Here is a 14,445-nt window from a genome sequence, read left to right as displayed (position 1 = left end):
GACCAGTCACTTTCCAGAACACTGCAGTGAGTTTTTATCCTGACTTCACCCAGGCGGTGCAGAAGCAACGGCAGAGTTTCCTGGGGGTTAAGAGGAGGCTACGTGAGATGGGTCTGAAGTATGCCATGCTCTTCCCAGCCAAGTTGCGCGTCGAGTACGAAGAGCGAACCTTTTTCTTTGACTTGCCTGACGTGGTTGGGGAATGGCTCGACTCATTGCCTCAGTGGGGATCATGCTGGCGGAGCAGAAGGTGCTCATGTCGCACAAGAGTGAGGATTCCGGTGATTGAACATTCTGGCTAAGCTCAGGACAGTGGTTCGCTGATTTTTGTTTTCATTGCTGGCTATTGTCCGGGGGTGGCGGGGGTACAATGGGAACTCTTTCCTCCTACGGGGTTTCTTCTTGTAGATTAGTTTCTGCTAGGGCGACAGGCACACTGCAAGTTGGGGGGGCTTTTTAGGCTTACGCAGGGGTGCAGGGTGGGGGGTGGTATGGGTCTGTTGGGGTGGTTGTTGTTGTTTTTCTCTTTGCAAGGTATCGCAATGCAAGTCTTTTTCGCTCGTGTGCTGCTCTCTGGGGGGGCGGGGGTCTCTTGCCATTTCGTGATGGGGTAGGGGTTTGAATATACTTAGTTGGAATGTTAATGGCTTGGGGGATCGTATTAAGCGGGGGATTGTATTGCAATTTCTGAAGAGGTGCTCTCCTGACATAGACTTGCTGCAGGAGACGCACCTGATAGGCAATATGTGTCATGCTCTCAATAGAAAGGGTTATAAATTTGTTGCGCACTCTGGGTTTTCCTCGGGATCTCGGAGGGCTGGAATACTTGTTAGGACCTCGCTGCCGTTTGAGATTGATTCTACCACTGTCGATGAGAGGGGGCGCTTTGTGGCTGTTGCTGGGAGGTGGGAGGGCAGGACACTGGTTTTGGTTTCTGTTTATGTCCCTCCTGGCCTGCAGACCGCCACATTTGCTGACTTGGGGAGGGCTATGCTGGATCTCCCCGAGGGAGTGTTGTTGGTGGGTGGTGACTTTAATGCTGTTGGTTCCGGATTACTAGACAGACATCCGCCAAGGGACCCCGGGGGGGCGCAGAGATGGCTCCCAGATTTTATTGATACACTAGGTCTGGTTGACTGCTGGAGGCTGCTGCATCCCGCTCAGCGGCAGTACACTTTTCACTCTGGGGCACACGGTAGCCTCTCTAGAATAGATTATGTTCTCACCTTCTGCCCAAGCTTCATTGGTGTCCGAGGCTAGGCACATGGCTAGGGGCATCTCCGATCATTCGCCGGTGTGGATTTGTATGGATTTTGGCCGGGGAGCGGCAGGTAGGGTGGCTCCGATTAACCCCTGGTATTTCCGTGACCCTAGGACTCGTAGCGCGTTGCTGAAAGCGGTCGATCTCTACTTTTTGGAGAATCTTGGCTCGGTTACCTCTGCGGTGTCTTTGTGGGAAGCGTTTAAAACGGTACTGAGAGGGGAGGCCCTCTCCTTGATAGCGGATGTCAAACGTCGGAGAGATGCGGAGGTGGCGCAGATCGAGGCTGAGATAGTGGTATTAGAGACAGTCCTGGAAAATGAGGTTACGGCGGAAACACTGCATAAGCTGAGATTAAAACAGTCGGAATATAAAGCACTGGTGACAAACGCGGCCAAGGTTCTTAGCAGGGACCAACAAGGGCGATTGTATGATGTAGGGGACAAGGCTGGGAAATTAATAGCGTGGTTAGACAGAAAAGAACGAGTGAATAGAGTTGTGCCAGAAATAGTGACGTCGGCGGGGATATTGTCAACGAACCCGACGGGATAGTCCAGTGTTTTGCGGACCACTTCCGCATGGTCTATACGTCCGTGTCGGACAAGCCGGAGGAAGACTCGCATGAACTGCTGCGAGATATTGCCCTGCCTTGTCTCTCTGACATAGACAGGGAAGACCTTGATGGTAACATCACCGCGGATGAGGTTGCAGTTGCTATCCGCTCGCTACACCCGGGCAAGGCCTCGGGCCCGAATGGCTTACCGATCGAGTTGTACAAACTCAGGCCGGATAAGATTGCTCCGCATTTGCGAGATATGTTTGTAGAGGCGCGGGAGAATGGGTGTCTCCCATTTGACCAACGTCTGGCGACAATAGTGGTTATACACAAAGATGGCATGCCCCGGAACAGATGTGGCTCGTATAGGCCGATCTCCCTACTCAACGCTGAGCCAAAAATCCTCGCCAAACTGTTGGCTAACCGTTTGATCAGGGTCATTGGGGACTTGATCCACCCGGATCAATCCGGGTTTATCCCACACCGCAACACCGCGTTGAACCTCAGGCGACTCCATGGCGTGCTCGCGAGGGTTGGGACGCTGCGGGAGTCGGCCATCTTGGCGTCACTTGATGCCACGATGGCTTTCGACACTGTGGAATGGCCGTATCTGTGGGCAGCACTCACAAAATTTGGCTTCGGACCGGGTTTTATAGGCTGGATTAAGCTACTCTATGAGGAACCTTTGGCTAAAATCACGGTGAACGGTAGGGCGTCATCTCCGTTCGAGCTTGGGATTGGGAGGGGCACCCGGCAGGGTTGTCCTCTGTCGCCACTATTGTTCGCCCTCGCCCTTGAGCCGCTGGCGGCATGGATTAGATGGCAGCCAGACATAAAAGGGATCCGATGGTCGCCAGACCACGAGGACCGCATTTCTTTGTATGCAGACGACATTTTGTTATACTTGACCTCACCTAGGAAATCCCTCATAGTAGTCTGTGACGTCTTGAATTCTTTCGGTAGAAACTCGGGTCTCGCCATTAACTGGGGAAAGTCGCATCTATATGTTCTAAGTGGAGACACCCCTATCGTCCCGCGGAATTGCTCCATCCAGATCGCCCAGCAGGGCTTTCTGTACTTGGGGATATATATTTCCACCGATCCCTCTGTCCGATACGAGAAGAACCTACTCCCTCCGTTGTCACGTTTGAGACGGGACGTTGCGGGTTGGAGGCGGCTGCCGCTCTCCCTCCTAGGCTGCGCCGCATTGTTTAAAATGATGTCTCTTCCCCGATTTCTCTATGCCCTACAGAACACCCTAGAGTTAGTTCCGGCCTGTTATTTTCGTGAGGTGGAGAGTCTCCACCGCTCGCTGTTATGGGACGGTCGACCGCGTATAGCTATTGCAAAGTTGACCCTTCCATGGTATGACGGGGGGATTGCACTCCCTGACATCAGAAGATATTATTGGGCTACCCAGTTGGGAGCGATTAACCACGGTGTTTATGGTCCGGCGTTGAACCCTGGGTTTGCTATGGATCGGTGGTTGTTGCGCGGGGGTAATTATCTTAGGGCGCTGTATTCCAAATCACTGGATGGGTCCCTCACGGGACCAACCAAGACGGCAGTGCATGTGTGGAAGGCGGTTACAAATTCGTTGGGCTGGAAGAACAGGCTTACCCAGGCTACTCCGCTTTTCGAATCCGATATATTGGGGAAATTATGGCACACGAAAGGGTTTGAGAAGTGGGACCTAATTGGGATTTCTAGAGTTTGGGATCTGCTGGCTAAGGGTAAGGTGAAATCGTTTGAGATGCTGCAGACGGAGTACGAATTAGGGGGTACTGAATACTTTCGGTATGCCCAGGTGCGTCATGCTCTGCTATCTGTCTTTGCCGAGGGGGAGGTCGTGCCTGAGTCTTCTTCTTTGGAGGATCGGATTCTGGATGGTCATATGCCGGAGAGTACAATCTCCTTGATTTACAAGAAGCTTGTAAATGTTCGGACCGACCTCCTCCTCGCTGTGCGCGAACAATGGACTAGGGATGGTCTCGAGCTGGACGATGAGGACTGGCAGTATGCCATCTCCTCTCCGAAGGAGGTTGCGATCCCGGCGAGACTGCGGCTGGTGCAGCTTAAGATACTTCACAGGGTTTACGTCACGGGGCCCCGCCTGATTCACATGGGTTTCTCTGAAGATGGCTTATGCAAGAGAGGCTGTGGGATGTTGGGCACCTTTCTACACATTATTTGGGAATGTGGGGAGATCGCAGAGTTCTGGAAACAAATTCATGACGTGATGGAAGAGGTCACGGGTATTGCACTCTTACCGGAGGCAAGACGATGCCTATTGAATGTCTGGGGTCCCACCGACTATGATGCCGCTCAGACCCAATGGGGGACCCTGGGGAATATGGTGGCGAAGCGAGATATTGCGCAGCTGTGGGGATCCCAGAGACCTCCCACCCTGGTAACATGGATGGAAAATATGGACTGGGGCATGTTCCGGGAGAAAACGGTGTACAGTGCCCGAGGTCGCCCTAAGACATGGCATAAGATATGGGGGCAATGGAACCATTATAGGGGAGATATTTGTGTGCCCCCGGTTACTGAGATGCTCGATGTGCAACTTTCCCCCTAGCTCTACTTCCAACTTTGGACGTAAAACTGCTCATAACTTGGAGTCCGTACCTCTGCTTTCCCCTCACTTCTTTGGCGTGGTGTACTGCACCGCCGAGGGGAGTGGGACCTCGCCCCCGCTGAGAACTAGCGCATGTTTATTATATGCTCTGCCTTGCTTGTGTTTTTTATTTTTGGTTTACATTAAAACTAAACCTTTGTTACTCCTGATCTATAGCTATGGACCGTCTTACGTATTGTTCTCATCGTGCTGCCGGACCTCCGGGATGTCGGCTGAATAGCTGTGTACCATGTTGACATAAATAAAGGTTTTAAAAAAAAAAAAAAAAAAAAAAAACCTTACAAGTTCACTTAAAAAACCATAGGTTTCACACACGTTATAGTTAGGAATTAGCATTTTAAAAACCTTGCAAATTCACTGAAAAAAGCATAGGTTTCACACACGTTATAGTTAGGAATTAGCATTTTAAAAACCTTGCAAATTCAATGAAAAAATCATAGGTTTCACACATGTTATAGTTAGCTGGACATTTCACTCGTACAAGACCATTGAAATTCCCCCGTTATAGTTAGTTCAGCTAACTATAACTCGCGCGCCCGCAATCCACTGCTGATGACGTCACATATTACATCACTCATGACATGGTCAGTGACATCACTCATGACATCACTCATGACATATCAAATGACATTACTGATGACATCACTGATGACATCATCCATGTGAAAAATTACCACATCTTCTCACACCCTAATATAACCTTTTATACACCGACGAAAAATTTAAGAGTTCCATTCTCAAAACCATATATACTGCAATACCAATCATTACATACCCACTTATTAACTCTTAGGTCTTCATATACCTCCACTCACTCACCTGTACAGTCACTCCGTACAAAACTATCATATACATTTATACACTTATATAGACATTCACACACTAACAAGTATCCATAGAGCTACTCTTACACCTACTCAGTCATGCAAATAATCACACTCCCATTTACTCACCTATGCAGTTATACACACTCAAGTTCACTTACTCATAAAAATAGTATCACATTCTTACACTCTTATAGAATCATTGATACAAGCACACACTCATCCATACAGTCACTTTCACAATCACACACACTCACATCTACCCACTTATATACTCTTACACGCACATATACTGCCTTTCACATATGTAGTTAGTTACAAATGTACCACTGAGATATACATTCAATCCCTAACACACTCATGCATACACTCACTCAACCATACAGTCCATCACAGATGCACTCTTAAAACCATGCACCCATAGAATCACCCACTCACACATCTATGCATAGAGTCACACACACCCTACCCACACAAACACTCAGGCACCCATACAGATACTCAGACAACCAATCAATAACTTATATAGACACTCATATAGCTATTCACAAAACCATGCAGCCACTTATACACCAACATACAGACACATACAGACATTTACACAGTTTAGTCACTAGTCTGCAGTAAGATACATTTAATGGCTCACTTATAGAATCATGTTACGCACCACAGAAAATCATCCATTTACACACTTGTACACCGACTCATTCTTCAACAGGCCTTTCCCTATATATAATAAACATATTAAAAATTTTCAGAAACACATACTCAATGGATGATGTCATCAGTGATGTCATCAGTGATGTCATTTGAGATGTCATGAGTGATGTCATGAGTGATGTCACTGACCATGTCATGAGTGATGTAAGATGTGACGCCATCAGCAGTGGATTGCGGGCGCGCGAGTTATAGTTAGCTGAACTAACTATAACGGGGGAATTTCAATGGTTTTGTACGAGTGAAATGTCCAGCTAACTATAACATGTGTGAAACCTATGGTTTTTTCATTGAATAAATATATATATATATTTCTAAAACAAACAAAACAAACGCCCATACTTATTATAAGTGTCTTTCAAAAAGAGGATTCTTTTTGGGCACACTGTTTCCCTGGCAGTTTCTATACGTAGTTGCGGAAGAAACTGATGTCAGCGCATCAGGGTAGGGTTTGTATGAACTCAGACAACATCACATCCGGTTGACTACGTAGTTACGGAGTCGCTCCACACCCTCTTCCGCAGCGCAGGGGTACCGCTGTAGCAAAATGTCTGGATCCGTTCTGGTACCTGGGGATAATACTAAGGTAAGGAACCTGCTGCTAGATTTAGTCCCTACCAAATAAGGCCTTCCCAAAGGTAAGTAAATAATACAGCAGATTCTATGGGGTGTTGCGGAAATACTGGAAAATTGATGTAGGCAATCTCCATGAGACTGCGATTAATCCAACTTAAATATCTCCATCGGATATAGGACAGCCTCTCTATACTACATAAAATCAATAATGATTTGGATCCACACTGCCTGAGATGTAAGACAATCCTGGGGACCTTTTACCATACAATCTGGAAATGTCTGATTATACAGCAGTATTGGCACAATATTTGTAACATACTCATGGAGGTAGTTGGCTTTCCAGTGCAAGCTGAACTGAAACTAGCCCTGTTGGGCTAGATGGACGAATGGAGGGAAGAGGCCACGCACGGCTCCTAGTGGCAATGGGTCTCCTCATGGCTAAAGGATGTGGCACGACACTGGAGATTGGAAACACCACCACTGTCCAGAAAGACGTTGTAAAATTTTGGGGACATGGATGGCCTATTACCAGACTTTTCCAGTAATTAGTGTTCATGCAACAATATTATTTCAAGGAAATTCCCCAAGGAGGGTGCTTAGCGGATGTCATACAGCACTATTAATATTAAATGTGAGCTGTATTGTGTATGTAAAAAATCCAATAAATAAAGTTGATAAATAAACAATGAGAAGAGTGTGTGTAGATTGCCTGATTTAGAATAAAAGTTTTTAAAAAATGAAATGAGAGAAGAGTAAGCTTCGTAGAAATGTGGATGCAGTGAAACAGATTGAGTTGCAAGAATAGGCTAAATGGAGATTCAGAAATTCAAAATAGGTCCTCAATTTAGAAAAGAAAGAATTCGGTCTTTATGATGCATGTAGTCTGAAAATCTAGAAATGTTTGAAATGACTGGAGAAAAAGAATGAAGAAATAATTTTGTGGTTGATGATGAATATATGAAGGGTTATATATATATATAGAGGAATTTATTACTTTTGTAGAAAGTCAACTTATTTTAATCTGCCCCACAAATACATGAGCTTTAGTTTTCCCTAGAGTGTGTCATGTGAATTAAATGAGTGAATCTGGTTTTAGAAGAATGGAACGTGAATTGGGACATGTGCTTATGAATGTATTTGGTGTGTTGAATCCTCCTATTGGTGTTGCTTTGAATGATGTGACGATTAGAAAGTTGTCTACTTTGGTTGATTGTTTAGCAGCTAATACTGCTGGTGCACTAATGAAAATTAATCAAGAAAATATTGCCGAAGTGCTATGGTCTTTCTGAACTGGCTTGCTCTAGATATTTTTCCCGCAAAGGAAGGTGGTGTGTGCTGCATTTTAAAAGTGCATTCCAAGCGTACAAGGAAAACCTTAGAATCACAAGGGACCTGGGGTACTTAAGAGAATCAGCAAACGGGGGTCCCAAGTTCAATGATTCAAACAAAAAGTAATACAAGCAACATGGCAGTTACTACAAAATATACACTAGAGAATAAACAACAAAGTAGGTGCTCTATGAAAAGGGCTGATGGGCCTTTTATGGCACTAGACATGTCCTCGGTGGGGATAAGCCCTTTGGAGGCTGTTTTTGAAAGCTCGGACTCCTGGTTCCTCCGTCACTTTCCCCAGTTCCCTGAGGTTAATTGCAGCAGAAGCGGGGAGGCTTTAGGAGAGAGAGAACAAGAGGAACGGTGGGGGAAGGAGGAGAGAAAGCCATCAGAAACAGAAAAGATAGATTGAGAGTACGAGAAAGGATGGAAAGAGAGAGATTGTGCATAGAGACAAAGGGAGTAGGGCTGGTTTGAGCATTTTTTCCAGGGCTGCTTTTGGTTCCTCAGTCCAGCTGTGTCTCTTAAGCGCGATACACTCTGTGTGATAAAAGTGATCAATGTGCGTATCATATAGCAAAGACACCATGACCAATTAAATTCAATGTACAAAGGTATGGGTCTGAGTCAATGGCATTTCCATCCTGTAGGGAATGTAGGATCATCATCAGACTGAATCAATTATGGAACCAGAGAGAGAGTTCCAGGAGGATAAAAAGGCACTTGAACGAGGATAGCTCCAGAGTCAGTTGGATGGGAGCTGTGTAGGCGTGGTGGAAGTACTAATGAGCGAGACATAGTACAGTACTTGAAAAAGATCCTGGGCACCCCTGCAGTGGCATTGGAGCATCCGGATGGTGTGGATCGGGGCCTCAGGTCCAGGAAGTCCTATCAGCAGCCCTGGGGGAAAAGAATGTGGCTCCTGTGTCTCGATGGAAGGCGCACTTCTGTTGTGGGCTGGAATGAAGAGGCGAATAGTGTCCCCGAATGGGAAACGAAGGACCAAATTACATCAATGAGGTCGCATTTAAAGCCCAAACTGTTGGTGTGAGTTAGGTCCTTGCCCTGCACACAGGAAGAAAGGGCGAGTGGCTTGAGAGGGTAAGGATACTAGATGCGGCCTACACATATTGTGCAGCTCGAGTTAAAATGTGTCCTTCAGCATTTTGTAAAATACAGTGATTTAAGCAGTTTTACTGACGTGTTTTTATTGTATCTTGAAATGTATTCTTCTTTGTGTTTCTAATTGTCCTGAAGGAAAGAACAGATCTTGACTCTATCTGCTTCTTCTGTCTGGCAGAGGGTGTATGGGTAATTTCAAATGTGTCTATATTTTCACAATACAAGATTATATATCCCTATTAGAACAAAAGGCATTTTCCATGTGACTTTGTTTTCTGTTTTATTATTGGATATTGTGATGTATCATTTGTTTCCCACTATGCTGACAGTGTGACCCCTCTGTTTGAAAACCTACTTAACCAGATGTTTTTCAGCTGTGAGCCATACCTTTTTTGTCTTTCCTTAGAGAGTACACTACACATTAGTCTGTTATTTGACTCAGTGCTTAGAATATATCAGGACGTTTCCCTTATCTTTAAACCTAACAGACTAAAAAGCATATTTATCAAAACATCACGCAGCGCAGCAAGCCACCTTGCTGCGCTGTGTGATTTGGAAAGGGCAGGAATGGGCTGTATTAACATTATATGGGGCATTTTTGTCTTCTCCCTGCGCTGGTGCGCAATGTGCTGCCTAGCCCCAACACAGGCACCCTTGTACCATGGGTGCCTGTGTAGTAGGCAGGATTGTTTTACGCAGGAAGGGACACCTTCCTGCACAATCCTCTGGGACAGTTTCCTCTTACTATGTATACTGCAGAAAGAGGAAAAAACGAGGAAAATTACGTTATTTAGCCTCGTTACGCCTCACCTGGGGAGGCGTAGCATTTTGACACATTCCCAGGTCTACCAGAAATGGCAAATCTGGGAATGCGTCAAAATCCATGGGTTGATGCGTGGGAATTCCCACGTTTCACCCATTGAACGCCTCCCTGGGGCAGACTAACGCAAAACAGCAATTTGTGCTGCATTGCATCGTTCTATATTTATCAGGCCACTCAGGGGCATGCAAGGTAGCCTTGTGTGGCTTGATAAATCTTATTTAGTAGTAGTGTCGCCCTTGTGCCCGTGGCGTAAGGGTCACGCAACTGTACAATAAATTTGCCCCTAATTGGTATTGGCTAGTAACTAAAATATGACTTAGTCTTTATTACCCTAAACTAATTCCATTTTATATGCATTTTGAGAATTATTAGCATTTTGATTCAAGCTGACTTTTTGTTTTCTGTATTGTCTCTAAATTTTAAGTAAATCTTCATAGTTTTGACTATCAACCTTGCCTGGTATAATAGTGATTTAACTTGCTTCATCTCTATTCTGGGGTCATCGACCTTTCGGACTCATGCAAGACTTCGATCTCGAAAATGAGTGTTGAATTATAATGATAATATAGTGTTAACAATTTTGGTAGAACTAATCAGCACCAACAATACTCCTGATCCTAGTGTTCCTAGTCTTCCTGCTCTTTGTCCTCATGGATTTGCAATAACCTGTTCCTGGCACACCACTGATTGTCCTAGTCTTTCCTAGTTTTAATGTTCCAGGACCTCCTGTTCATGTCTTCCTTAGTCCTTCCTGGTCCAGGCCTTTCTAGTCTTGGTCCTTCTAGTAATCATTCCCAGGTACTCTAGCTCCTGGTCCTGTTGATCCTTCTGTTTCACAGGCTCCAGTTACTGACTCATTTCATCCTCCTCACCCTAATTCTGATCCCCTGGTCTTCCTGGTCCTATTCCCCTGTTTTACCTAGTCTCCCTTATTTGCCCATTGCCAATCCTCTTTTTTTGTTGAGGCCTCCTGAATCTGGTCATCTGGTGCTAGTCTCACTGGACTTTGTTTCCTTAGTCCACCTAGTCTGCCTTGTCCTCGTCCTCCTACTCTCCCTAGTCCTCCTACTCACCCTAGTATTATTAGTCCTTCTGGTACACTGTGTGCCTGTTTCATTTTGTTCTTTCACTCCGATATATCCTTAGCTTCCAGATTTCTTTTGCTGAGGCAAAGCTAAGACCGATATGAGGGCCCAGTAAAGATAGGACCCAACCCAATTAATATAGTGCTTAGCATATTACAAATGAAAGTAGAATTCTCAAGATACACTGAGCAGGTGACTAAGTTCCAGTCCGTCAGTTTTGACATGGGACCACTAAGCATCTGTGCTTGAAACCCACTGTGCTAGGTGAAAAGTGTGAAAAGGTGTGTTTATGCAGCTGGATTTATTCAGCTGAATGAATAACTTCTTCTCTCATGAATTACCCTCGCACTTTGCTTAAATGACCCTGCTTTCACTTCCCCTGTTCCATAACAGCTCCCTTATTGTGTTTTCACCCAATTTACCTCCGGCAAAGCACTGGGCTCCTAGCACCAGTTGCCCTATGCACGTGTCACTCCACATGTGGCACGAGTAACCATCCACGTCTCTGCAATTCCTGTTTGCTTCTCCTTGTTAGCTGCTGCTGTGTTGCCAGGTCTGAAACTCTAAGAAACCACAATTCCCCTTGAAAGATAAGCCCAAAACAAGCACAAGGTCTTTCATTAGTAACCCAAAATGAGAACCACCCTGAAAAATCACCCTGAACATTAAACAGCAATACAATCTCAGTAGTAAAGAAAACATTTATGTAACACTCATTAAAATATACTGTACTTTGCAGTCGTAACTTTAAAAATTCATATACAGACAACCAAATACTCCCCGACTTCAGCACAAAATATCTGTGCGGCATAACCTGAAGCTTCCAGTTTCTGCATTTCTTATTTGAACTTCATGCCACACTTAGCTTAAATCATGTACTTTTACTTGTACATACTATTGTACATGAGTATGTGCACTTATTTTCAAATGCTTCACACACTTTTCTGCACCTCTATTACAAGATGGACACCACGCTGACATTGCTTAGAATCCTCTTTTTGTCTACGTCCTGCGTAATAAAGATTTTCTTCACACTATTTAAGCAGGCGCATAGATTGTATACTATTTTGCTGGTTGTCGGGTAAACAGCAGACATCATAGAGTTGATATTAATCAACGCATCACTGGCTAATTCTGGGTTTGCGTTAAAATAAATGGATCGATGAACAGGAACGACCCTGCTCCACCAAATGTAACGTCTACCTGGGGCAAAGTAACTCAAGGCAGCGTTATGTGCTGCCTTGTGTTACTTTGGATTTCCTAAACCATGCAAATCGACTGCGCAACTTAGTAAATGTATGCGTCAGGGCTCCGCCACATAAGTGACTCAACTCCGATACAAACTCTTAGAAAACTGGGCCTATGTACCATTCGCTGGTAGCCGGATAAATAGCCACTTTCTAAAGAGAGCGGAGACGGTTACCGTGCCAACTCCCAGAAACGTTCATGTCAATGGTAGACATGTAAATAGCAAGAAAATAAACTGACATGACTACCTACCTGTTCTTTCCCGATGCTCTTTGATTACAGTGTCTTCCAGTCCTTGAAGGAGAAAGCTGTTCACCTGTGCTGCTCTATTAACGTTAGGATACAGCATGACTTTATCAAAAGAGGCACACAACCTCTTCCTCTTATTAATGTCCTTCACTCCTGACTTTCCTCCATATCTTCTCTTATGACAGCCAGAGGCGCCCAAAAACTCTAGGGCAAGGAACGGTGTTAAGGGCCGAGGTACCAGGCCATCAACAATTGCCGATTAGTGTGGCTGTAGGGGATGTAAATTACAAAATCTCCAGTGCATGAAATAAACTGAACTGAGCTTAATTGAAAGAAAAATTAGAAACTTAAAAAAAAGGCAGAATGGGGACAGCAAAAACACTATAAAGAAAAGATAATTCTGTACACCACTATTTTTATTTTTCAGGTGTGCAACAGCAAAAGAAATTGTCATTGTGATAAGAACTGGGCTCCTCCTGACTGCTCTGAAATTGGATTTGGTGGAAGCATTGACAGTGGACCTTTAATTAAAGATTCATTTATTAGTTACAGGTTTCCTATTTATAGGTCATGTAAGTACTGACATTTTTTCTCAATCTCATAAGTATATATGTTAATTATATATTTCGAATTCTCTCCTGAAGTGTGTTAAAACAAACATTTTCTTAAGAGAATTGCCAGCAGATAGTACTTACCAAAGTATGTATCTAGTGAAGTATTTCTTATTTAAGGTAGGGGTTTGGAATTATGTTTATGATGAAAATCTGGAAACATAGGCCTGCAATTTATAGTATAGACCGAGGGTAAGCGTATTGAATGAGAATGACAAGATAACATGTTAATGTCCGCAAAGAACACACCACGTTTTATAATAGTAGTCAAAATAACAGTGCAATTTATAGATTGTCATCAGGATGAAATATTGCTACTGTTTATCTTCAAAATAAAACAACAGATATATTGTATTATACAAATATAGATTAACAATGTGAAAGTACTGGAGTCAAGCAAGATACCATTACCGAAAGGGTAAGAACACCTGGGAAATAACTATTGGCAAAGACAATGGGGGATATGTATAAGGAAGTGCCGGAGAGAGGCGTTAGCCTACCTGGCTTAACTCCTCTCTCCACCACTTCTGAAACGCAAGGCTGTACCATATTTACAAGAATGTGGTGCAGCCTTGCGATTCCCCCCTGCGATGGCGCTAAGTTTAGCAACTATTGTGCTTGGGTATTTGCGTGCAGGGGAGGGTTGTTTATGTGTAGAAAGATGTCCCTTCCTGCACATAAACAATACTAAAATGCCATTCTGTCACTGTCATGTGTGCTGCTTCATGCAACACACATGAAAGTCACAAAATGGAATTTTTTTTAAAAGGATTGTTTATGTACAGGAAGGGACACCTTCCTACACATAAACAATTCACAGCGTTTTGCTTTTTCCATGTGTGCTGCACAAGGCAGCACACATGGAAAAAGCAAAAACGAGGAGAAATAATGCATTACTCCTCATTTCGCCAACTTAAGACCAGGTTTTACCTGATCTTAATTTTGGCGCTGCCTCCTATGTACGCCACCCTTGTACATGAGGGGCACGTCATAATAAATGGGCGTGACGGTGGAACACCCATTGCAACACCCACTGCCCACCCCTTTCACGCTAACCATAGTGTGAAAGGGGGTCTTATTTACAAGGCAGCGTTGAGCCATGTTAAGTGGCTTACCGCTGCCTTGTAAATAAGGCGCAGCCCCTGTTGCCACCACAACGTCGATATAAGTGACGTTGTGGTGGCGATAGGGGCTTGTACATATGCGCCATTGTGTCTGGCTTGAATGTTCTAATGCATGCAAACACTGGTTTGCTGAACTATGCGTTTGTGATTCTCAGTGTTAGCATTTTAAAGCCAGACTTGTTGGCTTTGCTAATGCTTATTTTCTATAGGAAGCAGCAAGATGATTTCAAACGTGATAGCCATGTTGGAATGGTAAAACAATTATACTGTTCGAAG

General features: G+C 44.5%; 1 protein-coding gene across 1 annotated transcript in view; it reads left to right on the top strand.

The window, feature by feature from the left end:
• LOC146785486 (disintegrin and metalloproteinase domain-containing protein 9-like) overlaps positions 1-14,445 on the top strand; it is a 1,594,707-nt gene that overhangs the window by 1,561,245 nt on the left and 19,017 nt on the right. Inside the window, exon 18 of the mRNA XM_085633059.1 lies at positions 12,862-13,006. Coding sequence (XP_085489185.1) covers positions 12,862-13,006 — 145 coding nt within the window. The remainder of the gene's footprint in view (positions 1-12,861; positions 13,007-14,445) is intronic.

The sequence above is a fragment of the Triturus cristatus genome, chromosome 11 (genome assembly GCF_964204655.1).
Source record: "Triturus cristatus chromosome 11, aTriCri1.1, whole genome shotgun sequence".
NCBI classification, from domain to species: Eukaryota; Metazoa; Chordata; class Amphibia; order Caudata; family Salamandridae; genus Triturus; species Triturus cristatus.
This window is presented reverse-complemented; position numbering and strand designations above follow the sequence as displayed.